Source organism: Portunus trituberculatus, chromosome 50 (assembly GCF_017591435.1).
Source record: "Portunus trituberculatus isolate SZX2019 chromosome 50, ASM1759143v1, whole genome shotgun sequence".
NCBI lineage: Eukaryota > Metazoa > Arthropoda > Malacostraca > Decapoda > Portunidae > Portunus > Portunus trituberculatus.
In genome coordinates, this window is record NC_059304.1 from 29,097,526 (window position 1) to 29,116,392 (window position 18,867).

Consider the following 18,867-nt stretch of genomic DNA (forward strand, 5'->3'; position numbering starts at 1 on the left):
AATTAACCTCTTTGATACAAGATCGTATGCATGTATGAGAATCGGTTCATCGTACACATACGAGCTCGTACACGTGTACAAGATTGGCATTGGGATCTTCATAGAATAATAAAGTGCTTGTATTATGGCTTGAGGTGGTGTCTGAGGCGTTGTATGTGTGCACAAACTCACTAGAGAAGCCCCTCCCACAATTCCAATAGCCAATCAATATGTTGCTTTAGGCCTACGTCATAGTCTATTAGCCAGTCTGCTTGCAGGGTTGGAGTCTCCCTCAGTTTGATTTATGGTCTCGTTCTGAGTGGATCTACCCTGCCTCTGTTGGCTTCATAGTAGCCATTTTGATTTGTAGTGTGCATTTGATTTTTTTTTTTTTTTAACTGCCATGTGTGACACTGAGTTTTCTGATTCAGACTTTTGAGTACTGTCCTGGCGATGATGTGAGTGATGATAGTGGTGAAAGTGATTATGAATATGAGTGGAGATGATTTTATTGACGAAATTGAGCCCATGATGGACCATGGGTGGAGCCTCATGTCTGATCCATCCAGTGACGCGCAGCCAGACCCGGTCCCCATGTTCAGTGCCAGTGCTAACGACCTTAACCCTGCCAACCTGTCTGCCAAGTCTGTGCCTCCTTTTACTTGCCCACGTAAAGCCTTCACGTATATATTTAACAGTGAAGTGGTACATTATCTTTCTAAATGGATGAATGAGAGGGCACAAGTGTATATTTCCACTACAAGAAAAAAGAAAGTGAATGGTGTGATTTGGAAGCCTGTCACTTGTGATGAATTTTGTGTTCATGACCCTACTCATGTCCATGGATATACATAAGCTTCCACGCATATATATGTACTGGGCACGCAGACTTGACTATGGTGGGCCAAAGTGCTTCTGCAAGGAAGTCAAGGGTCGGTCACGCTTTCTGTGCCTCCTCAAGTTTTTGCGTTTTTCGCCCATGGACCACGTAAAGACCTCCCATCTCCCCAGGACGTGCATCGAACCCTTCTTTAACCTTATTTGGCAGCGTTGTGAGTTCTTACTTTCACCTGGGAGGGACATTGCTGTCGATGAGAGTCTGATGTTGTGCAAGGGGGAGACTTGTTTCAAACAATTTATCCGAACCAAGCAGTCCAGGTTTGGAATAAAGGTGTTTGTTCTGTGCCCCTCAAATGCCAAGTGGAGCGGCTACTCATGGAACTTCAAGATGTATTATGGGAAAGACTCCAGCTTCTCCTCACCTGATGAAGCCTCCTCCTGCAAGCTAAGCATGTCGGAGCAGGTCATGGTACACTTGATGCGGGACCTGTTGGACAAGAGGAGGCACATTGTGACAGATAACTGGTACACCAGCTTCCACCTGGGGGAGTATCTCCTCACCAGGGACACACTGCTGGTGAAGTACTAGGACAAAAAGGAGGTCAATGTCTTTACAACCTTCTACACTGCCAGCCCGGTGGAGAAGAGTCCAAAGTACTTTGAGGACAAGGCTTCAGTTTACTTCAAGCCTCTCCATTTTGAGAGGTATAATGCTCTGATGAGGAGTATAGATAAAACAGACCAGCTCCTGGAGCCATACGCCTACAAAAACAAGCCCTTGGCCTTGTTCAAGAAGCTGGGAATTCACTTCATTTTCCGGGCCCTGCTGAATTCCTTCTTAGCCTACTGCAACACCACCCCAACATACAAAAAGGACTTCGTGCATTTTATTCTGGAAGTGTTGGACGATCTGGCAGCTCAGTACAGCACGGACGCCAAGGCAATAGTGAAGAAGGACCAGGAGCAGATTGCACATCCCAATCAGCCACCACAGAAGAAGCCCAAGTCTAAACTTCTCCACTGTCTCATCCCCTTCACACTGCACAAGAAACAGAAGTCATGTCGCATCTGCTCCAAGAAATTCAGCATAAGGAAGAATACTATTTACCACTGCCCTAGGTGCCCTGGAGATCCTGCCTTGTGCTGCAACTCGCACTACATGGCCTATCATGAGCAAGATGAACCCAAAACACCCAAACTCGTCCCACGAAACAAAGGGCCCAAGAAAGGAGAGAAGTCAAAGAAGCCCTGGGAACTCCAGCCGGGTCCCAGTGGCGCTCAAAACTAACCTCTCAACCTAGCCCAGGCCACCCAAGCACAGCAGCAGACATCTCTTTGGTAAATACAATAAGTTTATTTTAAATATATATACAGGCAACCCCTGCTTAACGAAGGGGTTACATTCCTGAAAAAACCTACATTAAGCGAAACTTCGTTAAGCAAACCGATTATAACAAGTTTAACCCCTGACTTGAACTTCCATTGAGAGTAAACAAACCGAGAGTGCATCATAGTACAGTGAAAGGTTTAATGAAAGTAAAAATCATGAAGTTAAACATTTAGGCCGTTTTTATTTAAATCATTATAATGTACACTAATGTATGTATGTACGTAACTTTATAATGTTGATGATCTTAAATTTATGAAGGGAGGGAGAGTGAAACGGGAAAGACACTAACCGGCAACCTGTGGAATGTAAACAAAAGGCGCATCATTGTATCACATACAAAACTTATGTACCACATTTCCACAAGGCTTTCCATTTTATCCATTGTAGTCACGAGTTCAGGTGGTTCTTTTAGTTTGGAAGGAAGATACAGTCTCACCAGCCTTCTTAATAGAGTCTGCTGACTTGAAAATAGTAGAGACAGTAGATGGAGTCAAGATGGTGGTGAGCAATGTTATTAGTTTTCTTGCCTCTTTCGTGTCTGTGAAAAATATCGAGCTTCACTTCGAGAGTAAGAGACTTCCTGGTCTTCTTAGCAGGCACTGCAGGGCGTTTTGGTGGTAAATTGAGCGAGGGAAGACGAGCTGCTGCTGACGCTGATATTGTTTTGAACAGGGGCAGTGAGTGGTGTGTTGTCCACGAGAGGTGCTGGTATATCTAAAAGCCTGTCGGCTTGCGTGATACGGCGAGCCTTTCAAACTTGGAAAAAAATTACCTGGATAAAACTTCGTTAAAGCGAGTTTGATGTTCGTTAAACGAGCAGATGGTAGTAAAATGAAACCTTCGTTGTAGCGAAATTTCGTTGTGTGAACCCCAGCTTAATGAACATTTACACAACGAACATTTCCTTTTACAACCATCTGCTCGTATAACGAACACCGAACTCACTTTAACAAAATTTTATCCAGGTAATTTTTTCTAAGTTTGAAAGCCCTGCCGTATCACGCAAGTTGACAGGCTTTTGAATACACCAGCGCCTCTTGTGGACAAAACGCGCACCACTCACTCTACCCTTCCCCACTCTTAAGGCGTTTTCAGTAGCGGTGCGACTGGGGGCAAACGGAGTCAAATGGAGGCAAGTTTTCGCAAACACAAGCAAACACCTTTCCAAAGCGTTTGCTCGTGTTTGGCAAATGCTTTTCAGCCAATCAGCGTGGAGCAACCTCATCAACCTCAGGGAATGAGATCAAGGAGTAATAGTAAGACGTGTGTTAGGCCATAGAAGTGGGTACTATAGATGAAGAATTAAGTTTACATTGTGCAGCATACTGGACAGAACCAATATAAAAAATACGGTGGAAAATAAACTAATGACCTGGTGGTAGCTGGTGACATGTCACATCTATCCATCCTTTTTTGTGGGTGCTGTCCGATTCCATACTTCTAGTCATGACTTCGATACAATATTGGAGTTACTTTTCTATTATCAGGTGAATAAATATGATAACATTGTTGCAAATCCTTATATAATAAAGTAACAAATGATGGTAAAATACATTATTTGCTAAGTATCGACGTAATTAAATTTTATAGGCGTCAGAGAACCGCAGCCGTACATCTACAATGGAATACCTTCAAAACAAGCCCACGTAGATCAAATCATTGTTCATCTTCCAAGGACTGAAGACCTACTGTTTTTGAGGGGTATTGTGTTGCTCGGCCCTCGGCATGTACAAATTATGAAACACTGGTGACCTATAATACTCCCCATCAAGGAATAAATCTCCAAACTCTTCCACCATGCTGCTGTGTTTATGTCTTGATGACAGCGCTGGCTCAGGTGACTGATGTGTACGATAACTTCTCCCAAGGATCGAGATCACAGTGACATGGTTGTCTGGCAGCACCGACGGTGTCCTCAGCACTGTCCTGTATGGGTGGGCAAGAGTCACTCTCTTGGAGATTAACGATTCTTACTCCAGGGGCTGGCGGAGTTGGCGGAATCGACTCCAAGAATTACAGGCCTTATCGACTCCAGAGTCACGAGAGCCTTACCGACTCCGTAGTCGCTTTCCCGCGCACCAAGTATGCAGGACACATCAACATGCCTTCTCTCCTGTGTCACCACATGAATGTCATTCCATACCTAGTTCATTACCCCAGTATTCATCATGCCTTCTGCACTCCGTCAATTATATACATGAAGTTATTTTCATATTTTCATTATTACAAGTTTATCGAGGAATATATATATATATATATATATATATATATATATATATATATATATATATATATATATATATATATATATATATATATATATATATATATATATATATATATATATATATATATATATATATATATATATATATATATATATATATATATATATATATATATATATATATATATATATATATATACAGTAATACACGCTTAACAAACAAGATAGGGGTGTCAAAGCTGTTCGTAGAGCGGAAATTCGTTAAGCGGACGATATTTTCCCATAGGAAATAATGGAAATAGGGGGATGCGTTCTGGGCTGGTCACCAACATACCACATGGGTAAAATGTATGTATGTATATATATATATATATATATATATATATATATATATATATATATATATATATATATATATATATATATTTCTATTAACTATTAGCCTTACCCCAAGAAAGGATTGTTTTGTAATGCATAAAGTGAAATCTTACATGAAGTACCAAAAAATAAATCAGAGATGATGAGATTGGCCACAGACAGCGGAGACTCCGGCGACTTGGCCGCTTCTTCTTCTTGTGACCTTTTTAGCTTGGCGTGTTGTCTTTCACCATATTAAATTTGTTTTCACTCCTTTATTTCCTGCTATAATGGATATCATATCTTAGTATTCATATACGCTCATGCCATGAGGATAACCTGGACTCCGTGGCAGTGAGTGATAGTGAATTACTAATGAAATACCACGTATTTCATTACTAATTTACTATCACTCACTGCCACGGAGTCCAGGTTATCCTCATGGCATGAGCGTATATGAATACTAAGATATGATATCCATTATAGCAGGCAATAGAGGAGTGAAAACAAGAAGAAGAAGCAGCCAAGTCGCCGGAGTCTCCGCCGTCTGTGGCCGATCTCATCATCTCTGCTTTATTTTTTGGTATTTCATGTAAGATTTCACTTAATGCATTACAAAACAATCCTGTCTTGGGGCAAGGCTTGTAAAAAGCTAATAGAAATGTTATTTTGTGAACATATATGCATATATAAGACAGTAACACCACCTCCAGAGGTGGTGTTCCCAGCAACCTCAGAGCAACCTCGCCACCATCCCTCCAAGCGTTCATGGAAGCCATTTCGCAGCAGGAGGTTGCTCTGAGGTTGTTAAAGAATTTTGGATCCAGCTCCAGGAGCGCTGGAGACAGGCTGGGAGCCAGACAATCACAGTGAAGCTGCCGCGTTCGGTCCCTCACCCGGCAAATTCAAACCCAGAAAATTCACTAAAACGGATGTGGCTGTACGTTATGCGGACTTTTTGGTCTAACTTTATATAGTACATTAAACCGGAAATTCGTTGGACGAACGTTCGTTAAGCGGAGTATTACTGTGTGTGTATATATATATATATATATATATATATATATATATATATATATATATATATATATATATATATATATATATATATATATATATATATATATATATATATATATATATATATATATATATATATATATATATATATATATATATATATATATATATATATATATATATATATATATATATATATATATATATATATATATATATATATATATATATATATATATATATATATATATATATAGACTATTTGGCCAATCATATGGCGACAATCCTTATTTAACTTTAGATGCATTTTTACTATTAATTTGTCCCTACTAGAAATGTTTTGTTTATTTGTTCAAAGTTATATACATTCTTGTCAGTTTCGTCAAAATAAAAGTGATATCGTCACCTCAAGGCTCAAGCAGTATACTCTTTTACACACTGCTGTGACTGGAGTCGTTAAGGCACAGTCGACTCCAGGACCTCGGACTCGGAGTCGGCAAAGTCGACTCCGGAGTTGTTAACCCTTATGTTCTGGCAATCGTATATGAACGATTGCATCAGTGCGTCCGTAGCAACAGCGATCATTCCCGTAATCAAGAATTTTCCCACCTCATGTTTGAGCTCCACGCGCAGTTTCTCGAGTCAGATGGTGAATGGAAGTATCTGGCTTCCTTTTCCACCCATAGTGTTGCCACTAGCTCTGTATACGAGGGGTGATCAGAAAGTAATGACAGTCGGACTCATAGCTGAGAGACTATATATGGTGGGAGGGAGGGGAGCAAGGGACAGCAAGTATTGCCTGTTGTGACGTGTTTGAGCTTGTTGCTGTTTGTCTGGGTTACATTTTTTCGCTGTGCTGTGCGATTGCGTCATTGTTGGTTTATGCCTCCTACTGGATACATGGATTTTTCGAAAGAAGATTGCACTTTCACAAGGTGCAAACTCGGGAAAAAAGTAACGGAGATCAGAGGGGAATTATTGGAAGTTTTTCCCGAGTCTACTCCATCACTGGAAACTGTTTCTCGCTAGATTCGAGCTTTCACAGCCGGAAAAATTCAGCTAGAAGATGATCATCGTCCTGGCCGCCCTCCACATCCGTGACCGAAGCAACAACCGTCCGTGCACGTTCCATCATTGACGAAGATCCAACTGTTATTCTTCGATTCTTATCCTTGGAGCTTGGTGTCAGTTATGGGAGTGCACATGACATCGTGCATGAACACTTAGGGCTGAAGAAGAAATGTGTTCGATGGATATCTCATTTGCTTACGGAAGAGCAGAAGAGCAAACGGGTGCAGATTTGTTGTCTATGGCTGGCTGAATTCGAGCCAAATGGTCCGAAACGGTTCTCAGATGTTGCTACTGGAGTTGAGTGTTGGATTTCCTTCTTCACCACCAGAGACAAGCAGTCTAACTTGGTGTGGCTGAGTGATGAAGAGCCTCGACCTCAGATTTTGAAGGAAAGATTTCGCAGCACAAGCGCCTTTTCACCATCTTCTTCAATTCTCAACTATCACAGCCCAGTACTACACTGACCACGTCCTTCCTCAAGTCCTGGAACATCAGGCCAAGTCTGCAGCAACCTGTCGCCGATCGCGCCTTTTGCTGCACCACGACAATGCAGCCCCCCACAAAGCTCGCCTCACTGTGCATTTCCTGGAGCAGCAGGGGATGACACTTCTCCCCCACCCACCCTACTCGCTGGACCTTGCTTCCTGTGATTTTTGGTTGTTTCCAAAAATCAAGGGTGCGATCACAGGGAAGCTGTTTCATCACATACAAGATCTTGCACGAGCACTCAATTCAGAGCTACGAGGTGTATCGGCTTCTGAGTACTGTGATTGCTTCATGAAGTGGCGAAAGGATGGAACGCTGCATACAGGCAGGAGGGGAATACAGGCAACCCCCCCTTTAACGAAGGTTCACACAATGAAATTTCGCTACAACGAAGGTTTCATTTTACTACCATCTGCTCATTTAATGAATACCAAAACTCGCTTTAACGAAGTTTTATCCAGGTAATTTTTTCCAAGTTTGAAAGCCCCGCCGTATCACGCAAGCCGACAAGCTTTTGAATACACTAGCAGCCGCAAATACTAAGGTCTGCCTCAGGAGAAATCCTGGGACACCTGTAGAATCAAGATCAGGATCAAGCCTCTCGTGGACAACACACACCACTCACTCCCATAACAGCGTCAGCAGCAGCTCGTCTTCACTCGCTCAGTTTACCACCAAAACGCCCTGCAATGTGGCCTAGCATTCCTAAGAAGACCAGAAAGTCTCTTACTCTCGAAGTGAAGCTGGATATTATTCACAGACAGGAGAGAGGCAAGAAAACTATATCATTGCTGGCCATCATTTTGACTCCATCTACTGTCTCTACTATTTTCAAGTCAGCAGACTATTAAAAAGGCTGGTGAGACTGTATGTTCCTTGCAAGCTAAAAGAACCACCTGAACTCATGACTCTACAATAGATAAAATAGAAAGCCTTGTGGAAATGCGGTACATAAGTTTTGTATGCGGTACAATGATGCGCCCTTTGTTTACATTCCACAGGTTGCCGGTTAGTGTCTTTCCCGTTTCACTCTCCCTCCCTTCATAAATTTAAGATCATCAACATTATAATGCTACATACATACATACATTAGTGTACATTATAATGACTTAAATTAAATTTAACTGCCTAAATGTTAAACTTCATAATTTTTACTTTTATTAAACCTTTCACTGTACTATGATGCACTCTCGCTTTGCTTACTCTCAGTGGAAGTTCAAGTCAGGGGTTAAACTTGTTATAATTGGTTCGCTTAACAAAATTTTGCTTAACGAAGTGTTTTTTAGGAACGTAACCCCTTCGTTAAATGGGGGTTGCCTGTACTTTGAAGGCTACTATTTGGATTTACCTCTGTACTGTGAAAATATATGGTCTCACTGTCATTACTTTTTGATCACCCCTTGTATTTAGGGGTAAAGAAGCTATTCTCCCATTCTGAGGGCAACACTTGGCAACCCCAGTGACCCGTCGTGTTGAAAGCACCCTAATAAGAGCAAAGGGACATCTCAGTTCATAACTCACTATGGAACAAGACAGATAATTTTCATTTAGCAGTGTTTCTGAGCCTGACTACAGTGAAAGTGATTATGAGGAAGAAACTGAAGAAAGCGAAGACAGCAGTAGTGATGACTCGGAAAATGATTCAGAGGATCCACCTGTTTTATCAGAACAGAGAGAAGACAGAGATAGTGGTGATGGAGAACAGACTCCACACATCGTATTGAGAACCCAGAGTGGCTCACGGACACGCAGGCGTACCTCTCGTGTTCTGGGAAGACGATCAAGGGGGCGTGTATTTACCTAGTTGTAGTTTTACAGGGCCTGGGCTTTATGCTCGTGTGGCCCCGTCTCCATATCTACACTTATCCAATTTTTCTTTAAAACTATGTACACTCTTTGCTGACACCACTTCCTCACTCAAACTGTTCCAAGTCTCAACACATCTTTGCGGGAAACTAAATTTTTTAACATCTCTCAGACATCTTAACTTCCTCAGTTTCTTACTATGCGATCTTGTGCTTCTAATGTCATATTCTTCTCTCAGGATTAGTTTCTCATTATCCACTTGATCCATTCCGTTAATCAATTTATACACTTGTATCAGATCCCCTCTCTCTTCTCTGTTCCAAGGTTGGTAGATCCATAGCTTTTAGTCTCTCCTCATATGTCATCCCTTTAAATTCTGGAACCATTCTTGTAGCCATTTTTTGTAGTCTCTTCAATTTCCTTATGTGTTTCTTTTTATGGGGGGTCCACACAACTCCTGCATATTCCAATCTAGGTCTTATTTTAGTACTTATCAATTTCTTCATCATTTCTTTGTCCATATAGTGAAATGCTAATCCAATATTTCTTAGCAAATTATATGTCTCTCTGAAAATTCTATCAATATGGCTTACCGGTTAATTGATTTCTTCCATTGTCACTCCCAAGTCCTTTTCCTTTTTACTTTTCTAGTTCTACTCCATCTCCCATCTTATAGATTCCCACTGGTCGTCTTTCACTTTTCCCATTTCCATGACATGGCTTTTGCCCACATTGAATTCCATCTCCCATTTTTTACTCCATTTCCAGATCTTGTTTAAGTCTTCCTGTAGTATTTCACAATCCTCTTTTTGTTTAATGACTCTGCACAGTTTCGCATCGTCCGCAAACAGATTTATGTAGCTGTTCACTCCCTCTGGCATTTCGTTTATATATACGAGAAAAAGTATTGGCGCCAAGACTGACCCCTGTGGCACTCCACTGTCTACTGTTCTCCACTTGGACTTCATATCTTTAACTAGTCCTTATTTCTCTCCCCCTGAAGTAATTTTTCATCCATCTCTATGTGCTTCCTTTTCAGCCACCCTTCTCCTCTAACTTCCTTAGTAATCTTTCATGTGGCACTTTATCAAATGCCTTTTTAAAACCTAAATAAATACAGTCAATCCATCCCTCTCTCTCTTGTACTTTATCAACTATTCTAGAGTAGAAACTCAATAAATTTGTTACACATGACCGACCTTTTCTAAAACCAAATTGGCTATTTGATAATAATTTGTTGTCTTCAAGAAACTCAATCCATTGCTTCTTTATTACTTTTTCACACATCTTGCATATTACACTAGTTAGTGATACTGGTCTGTAATTTAAAGGTTCTTCCTTCCTTCCGCTCTTATATATGGGAACCACCTCAGCTCTTTTCCACTCCACTGGCACTGTTCCATTTTCTATTGAGCATTTTATGATGTTGTATATAGGACTTGCTAGTTCTTCCCTACATTCTTTCAGTATTCTGCCTGAGACTTCATCCGGTCCCATTGCCTTTTCCTCATCTAGTTCCGTCATCAACTTTTTATTTCAAGCTTGGTTACTTTAATCTTTCATATGGACAGTCTCTTTATTACCCTGTTGTCTTTCAAATTTGGATTCCTTAGTAAAGACCTCATGAAATTTACTATTTAACAGTTCTGCCATACTTTTTGGGTCTTCCACCATTCCGTTCTCTCTTTTTAACCTTTCTATTGTTTCTTTTTGTCTAATTTTTCCATTTATGAATCTGTAGAACAATTTTGGTTGTTCCTTACATTTTTCGATAATGTCCTTTTCATAGTTCCTTTCTTCTTCTTTTCTCACCTTAGCATATTCATTTCTTGCTGTTTTGAAGTTTTCTTTATTTTCTGGATTTCTGTTTCTTCTCCACCTTTTCCATGCTCCATCTAGTTTCTCCTTTGCCCTAGCACATCTTGCATTAAACCAATCTTTCTTTCCTTCTTTTTTAGGTCTATATTTTGGAAAATATTCCTGTGTGTGTGTGTGTGTGTGTGTGTGTATTTACCTAGTTCTAGTTTTACACCTGGGCTTTATGCTCTTCCCCGTCTCCATATCTACACTTATCCAATCTTACTTTAAAAGTATGCACACTCGTTGCAGACCCTACTTCTTCATTTAAACTGTTCCACGTCTCAATACATCTTTGCGGGAAACTATATTTTTTAACATCTCTCAGACATCTTCCTTTTCTCAGCTTTTTACTATGCGATCTTGTGCTTCGAATGTCATATTCTTTTCTCAGGATCAGTTTCTCATTATCCACTTGGTCCATTCCGTTGATCAATTTAAAAACTTGTATCAGGTCTCCTCTCTCCCTTCTTTGTTCCAGGGTTGGTAGATCTATAACCTTTAGTCTCTCCTCATATATCATCCCTTCAAATTCTGTGTGTATGTGTGTGTATTTACCTAATTGTATTTACCTAATTGTAACATACGGGAAAAGAGCTATGCTCGTGTTGTCCCGTCTCCATATCTATTAATGTCCAGCTTTTTCTTAAAATCATGAATATTCCTTGCGTTGACCACTTCCACGTCTAAACTATTCCATGCTTCCACCCTTCTATGAAAGCTATATTTTTCACATCTCTCCTATAAGTGGCCATTTTAGTTTTTCCCATGCCCTCTCGACATTCTTTCATTCCACATACACAGATCTTCCCTATCCATTTTTTCCATGCCAATCATCACTCTGTATATTGCTATCAGGTCTCCCGTTTCTCTTCTGTTTTCCAGGGTCGGAAGTTGCATTCTTTTCAGTCTGTCTTCATAAGTCAAATCTCTTAAGTCAGGCACCATTTTTGTTGCAGCCCTCTGTGTATTTACCTAATTGTATTTACCTAATTGTAACATACGGGAAAAGAGCTATGCTCGTGTTGTCCCGTCTCCATATCTATTAATGTCCAGCTTTTTCTTAAAATCATGAATATTCCTAGCGTTGACCACTTCCACGTCTAAACTATTCCATGCTTCCACCCTTCTATGAGGGAAGCTATATTTTCACATCTCTCCTATAAGTGGCCATTTTAGTTTTTCCCATGCCCTCTCGACATTCTTTCATTCCACATACACAGATCTTCCCTATCCATTTTTCCATGCCAATCATCACTCTGTATATTGCTATCAGGTCTCCCTTTCTCTTCTGTTTTCCAGGGTCGGAAGTTGCATTCTTTTCAGTCTGTCTTCATAAGTCAAATCTCTTAAGTCAGGCACCATTTTGTTGCAGCCCTCTGTACTTTCTCTAGTTTCCTTATGTGTTTCTTTAAGTTCGAGCCCACTGTATTGTTGCATATTCAAGCCTCGGTCTTATCATTGCAGTAATTATTTTCTTCATCATTTCTTCATCTAAATATACGAACGCCACTCTTATGTTCCTCAATAAGTTCAATACTTCTCCAATTATTTTGTTTATATGTCTCTCTGGCGATAGGTCATTGGTAATTGTCACCCCAAGGTCTTTTTCTTCATGACTGGTTTTATGTCTTCATTTCCTATCTTGTACATACTCCTGATTCTTCTTTCACTCTTGCCAAACTCTATTTTCTTGCATTTTGTCGTGTTGAACTCCATTTGCCATGTACAGCTCCATTTCCATATTCTGTCCAAGTCTTCCTGGAGTAGTTCGCAATCTTTGTCACATCTCACTTTTCTTAACAATTTTGCATCGTCTGCAAATAGGCTCACATAACTGGACACCCCATCCACCATGTCATTTATGTAGACTGCGAACATTACTGGTGCCAACACTGATCCCTGTGGAACTCCACTCTCCACCAAGCCCCATTCTGATGGTCTGTCCTTAATTATTGTTCTCATTTCTCTTCCTACCAAAAGTCTTCCATCCATTTTAGTAAACTGCCATGCACTCCTCCTACCATTTCAAGTTTCCAGATCAGTCTCCGGTGTGGTACCTTATCAAAGGCCTTTTTTAAATCCAGATATATTCCATCAGCCCAACCATCTCTTTCCTGTATTACATCTATCACCCTCGAATAGTAACATATCAGGTTTGTCGTGCATGAACGCCCTTTTCTAAAACCAAATTGACACTCACAAAGTATGTCATTTTCTCCAAGAAGTCTGTCCATCTATTCTTCACCACCCTCTCACACATCTTAGCTACCACACTTGTAAGTGACACTGGTCTATAGTTCAATGGGTCTCTCTTGTTACCTGATTTATAGATTGGGACAATGTTAGCTCTTTTCCAGTCTTGGGGCACTACACCTTCCCTTAATGAGGCATCAATTACTTCACAAACTTTTTCTGCCAATTGCTCCTGCATTCTCTTAAAATCCATCCTGATACCCCATCAGGTCCCACAGCTTTTCTCACTTCTAAACTCCCCATCATATTCTTGATCTCCTCCACAGTTACTTGAAACTCCTTCATAATCCCTTTCTGTTCCATTACCAGTGGTTTGTCAAAAGCAGTCTCCTTTGTGAATACCTTCCGAAAGCATCCATTCATAGCCTCTGCCATTTCCTGGGATCTTCACTGCATACTCCATTTACTTCTAAACTTTCAATACTTTCTCTATTTTTGATGTTGTTGTTCACATGTCTGTAAAAAGCCTTGGTTGGTCTTTACATTTATCAATTATATCCTTTTCTTGTTTCTTTCTTTCTTCTCTTCTAATCAACACATATTCATTTCTTGCTCTTTTGTAACTTTCCCACTGCTTAATCCGTCTTTTCCTTCTCCACCTCTTCCATGCATCCTCTTTTCTTGTTCTAGCCTTTTCACATCTATCGTTAAACCAGTCCTGCTTTCCAACTTCTCTATGTTGTCTTATTGGTACAAATTTTTCTCACCTTCTTTGTATATTTTTATAAATTCCTTCCACTTTTCATTTGCTCCTTAGCACTCTTGAATTTCATCCAATTTGTCTCTTGAAAGAATTTCTTTAGGTTTCCAAAATCTGTCTTGGCATAATTCCATCTTCCCACTTTATATTCTTCATTTCTTCTAGATTTCTCTTCATCTATCACCTTGAACTCCAAAACTGCATGATCACTCTTTGCTAAAGGGCACTCCACCCTCATCTCCTCAATGACCATTGGCTCTGTACTAAAGACCAAGTCCAGTCTTGACGATGCTCCCTCTCCTCCAAACCTAGTATCTTCTTTGACCCACTGAGTTAACACATTTTCCATTGCCAGTGTCAATAGTGTATTTCCCATGTTGTCTCTGATCCTTCCATTGACCAGTCCTCCCAACACACCTCTTTACAATTAAAATCTCCCATCATTATAGTTCGTTCACAGCCACCCAACATTTCTTCCAGACATGTTCCTGTATCACTTATCATTTCTTCATATTCCTGTACTGACCATGCATTTGTCTTAGGTGGTACGTACACCACTATGTAGTGCCTCTTTTTCCTTCATTAGTTTCTGCTCTGATCTTTAGCACTTCTGCCTTTCCCATACCTTCTTTCACTTGATCCACCTTTATATCTTTTTAACCAGCAACATCACTCCTCCTCCCATCTTACCTACTCTATTTCTTTTCCAAACATTATATTTCCTTCTCCAACCATCATCAGGTCTTCTCCTCTCTCAGTTTTGTTTCAGTAAGACCCACAATATCTGGGTTCTTGTCCCTCAAGTAATCGTTGAGTTCTAAAATCCCGATATCACTCCATTTATGTTGGAATACATTACATTCCGCTCATACGTAAGTTTCTTTAGTCCTTTCTTGCTGTACTTTTCTGGGTTATGAACCACTTCCTCAGTCTCATATCCAAGATTCTCCAGAAAACTCTTTCTTCTCCTCTTCTGTCCTCTCTTCATTTTTTTCAAAGCCTCCTTTCTCAACTCATTTAACATTTCTCTTTCCTTTTCACCGAGATCTCTTCTCAACCAAATCTTCCTTGTTGTTTCCTGCTGGGCTAGCCTCCATGACTTCTCCACCAATTCATCTACATCCTTTTGTGACTTAAGTTTGATTCTTATTGGCCTCATACCTTCTCTTGTGAACTTTCCAATTCTATGGAAGTCCTCTATTTCTTGTACTAGGTCTTTTCCTCCTCCTGCACCACATTAATGATATTATTTATCACCTTTTTATGTTTTTCTCTCTCCATTTTACTCGGTGTCTTATCCTCCTCCACACCAAATATCACCACACATCTCTTTTGTCTACAGTTTCCCTCACCAATGTCTCATTTGATTTAATAACCTTCACCACTTTCTCAGCAATCTTCTCTTCTATGATCTGTTGATCTATAATTTCAGCAAGGCCCAAAGTTTTCTCCCCAGACTCTTTGATTTCCTTTTCCAGACTTGCAACTTTGTAATTTACCTCCTTTCTTTCCACTTCCTGACTTTTTTCCATTCAGCCTGCTTCTCCATCACTTTTCCTAGAGATTCTCCACATTTTTCGCAATTCACTTTAATTAGCTTAACTTCCTCTTTCAGTACTTCATTTTCCTTCTTCATATCGGCACACTCTTTCATTACATTGTCATAACTCGTTTCCAGGCCCCATACTTTTCAAACAGTTTTTCAATTTTACCTTCCAACTCCAGAATTTTCTTCACATAAGCGCTCTTCTCCATTATTCCTTGAAATCCTGTGAAGTCTGATTCATCTTTCGAGTTCACGGCCGCCATGTTGCGCAGATGTAAACAAACCAGCTGATGGCTCAAACGCAAGCTACAGTTTATATTCACCTTCCCTGGACATTATTTTGCTAATCAACAGTTAACATGACTATATGGAGACGGGACAAACATTACCAGCTCCTTTCCCACCTTGGTTACTCTTAGGCAATGGTAACTGTAGAATTAGAGATGATTGCTCTGGAGCTCAGCGACCACATCCGCCATCGACGATGTCCCGTGTGTGTATGTGTGTGTGTGTGTGTGTGTGTGTGTGTGTGTGTGTGTGTGTGTGTGTATTCACCTAGTTGTTGTAATTTTTACAGGGCCTGGGTATTATACTCGTGTGGCCCCGTCTCAATATCTACACACATCCAACTTTCCTTTAAAACTATGCACACTTCTCGCTGACACCACCTCCTCACTCAGACTATTCCACACCTCCACACATATCTGTGGGAAACTATATTTCTTCACATCTTTCAAGCATATTCCGTTGGCTATCTTTTTACTATGCGATCTCGAAGTTCTATTTAAATTTTCCTCTCTCAACATCATTTGCTCATTATCCACTTCATCCAAACCGCTCAACAGTTTATAAACCTGTATCAAATCTCCTCTTTCTCTTCTTTGTTCCAAGGTAAGCAAATTCATTTCTTTTAATCTCTCCTCATAGGTCATTTCTGCCAATTCTGGAACCATTTTTGTTGCCATTCTCTGCAATCTCTCCAACTTCCTTATATGCTTCTTTTTATAAGGGGACCAAACCACCCCAGCATATTCCAATCTTGGTCTAATCACAGTACTAATTAATTTCTTCATCATATCTTTATCCATATAATGAAAGGCTAATCCAATATTTCTAATCAAATTATATATTTCTGCAAACATCTTGTCAATATGAGCCTCAAACTGCCCATGGTCTTGTATTATCACTCCCAAATCCTTTTCCTTTTCCACCTTTTTCAATACTACTTCTTCACCCATCTTATATAACCCTCTTGGCCATCTTCCACTCTTCCCCATCTCCATTACATGACTTTTGCTCAGATTGAATTCCATCTCCCACCTCTTGCTCCACTCCCAAATCCTATCTAGATCTGCCTGTAAAATTTCACAATCTTCTTCACTTTTTCACACACCTACACAATTTCGCATCATCTGCAAACAAGTTAATATAACTGTTTACTCCCTCTGGCATATCATTAATATAGACAAGGAAAAGTATTGGTGACAGCACTGAACCTTGTGGGACTCCACTCTCCACCACCAATCAGTCCGACTTTGCATCCCTTATTACCATTCTCATCTCCCTCCATCTCAAATAGCTTTCCATCCATTTTAACAATTTTTCCTTCAGTCCTCCATAAATCTCTAATTTCCATAGCAGTCTCATGTGAGGTACCTTGTCAAAAGCTTTTTTCAAATCCAAATATACACAGTCCATCCATCCCTCTCTCTCTTGTATTTTGTCAACCACTCTTGAATAAAAGCTCAATAGATTTGTTACACATGACCTCCCTTTCCTAAAGCCAAATTGATGATCCGATAATAACTTATGATCCTCCAAGAACCGTATCCAATATTTTTTTATCACCCTCTCACAAATCTTACCGACCACACTTGTTAAAGACACAGGTCTATAGTTAAGAGGCTCTTCCTTACTGCCTTCCTTATAAATGGGCACCACTTCAGCTCTTTTCCACTCCACCGGTACTTCCCCCGTTTCTAATGAGCACCTTATAATGTCATATAATGGATCTATCAATTCTTCTCTACATTCCTTCAATAATTTACCTGAAACTTCATCTGGCCCCATCGCTTTATCATCTTTAAGTTCCTCCAACATTTTATATAACTCCTTTTTAGGTATCTTAATGTCATCCATGTGCACATTTCCTTCTACATTTTGAGGCTTTACAAACATTGTTTCTTTAGTAAATACTTGTTGAAACCTATTATTTAGCAATTCCGTGATATTCTTAGGGTCATCTACTATCCCTTGCTCTCCTTTTAATCTTTCAATGGACTCTCTCTTTTTAAGTTTACCATTTATGAACCTGTAAAACAATTTTGGATGTTCCTTACTCTTGTCTACAATATCTTTTCAAATTTTCTTTCTTCCTCCCTCCTTACCCTCACATACTCATTTCTCGCCACTCTATAATTCTCCTTATTTAGTATATTCCTGTTCTTTTTCCATCTTTTCCAAGCCACATATCTTTTCTTTAGCCTTAACACAAGTTGCATTAAACCAATCCTTTCTTCCTTCCTCTCTCGGTTTATACTTTGGTACAAATTTCATAACTCCTTCTTTATAATATTTCATAGAAATCTCCTATTTTTTTTGCACTTCTCTGATTTGTAACCTCTCCTCCCAATCTAATGTTCTGAAATAATTTTTCAAATTTTCTGTGTCCATCTTTCTATAATTCAATCTACCACTCCTGTATGTCTCATCTCTCCTTCGCTGTGTTATTGCCATCTGCATTTCCATGACCACATGATCACTCTTCCCCAATGGACATTCATATTGTATATCCCCACATAGGTACACTTCTCGTGTTAACACCAAATCCAGTCTAGCGGGTTCATCATCTCCTCTATATCTAGTATTTTCTTTCACCCTCTGTTCCATCATATTTTCCATCATTAGATTAAGGAATCTCTCTCCCCATGCTTCCTTTCCAACACCACTTACTAGATTTTCCCAATCCACTTCTTTATAATTAAAATCTCCTACTAGTATCACCTTTCTTTTTCCAATTAATACACTTTCCAAACTCTGTAAAGTATCCTTGATCATATTGTCGTATTCCCTTAATATCCAAGAATTTGTTTTAGGAGATACATAGATCACCATGATTATTAATTCTTTTCCATCACTTTTTAACCTTATGCTTATCACTTCTGCATTGTTCTTCCCATACCAAACCTTATCCACATTTATCTCCATTTATCTCCTTCATAATCATAACTCCTCCACCTTTACCCTCTCTAGCCTTTCTCCATATATTATATTTATTATCCAAATTTACCTTTGTTTTTTCATGTAATTTTGTTTCCGTCAAACACACTATA

The 18,867-nt window shown here is 39.7% G+C and overlaps 1 protein-coding gene across 1 annotated transcript; it reads left to right on the plus strand.

The window, feature by feature from the left end:
* Positions 1 to 471: 471 nt before the first annotated feature.
* LOC123499953 (piggyBac transposable element-derived protein 4-like) lies at positions 472 to 2,107 on the plus strand. The gene is made up of 3 exons (XM_045248484.1): positions 472 to 623; positions 775 to 1,401; positions 1,453 to 2,107. The coding sequence occupies exons 1-3, from the start codon at positions 472 to 474 to the stop codon at positions 2,105 to 2,107; spliced, it is 1,434 nt and encodes a 477-aa protein (XP_045104419.1).
* Positions 2,108 to 18,867: the final 16,760 nt, after the last annotated feature.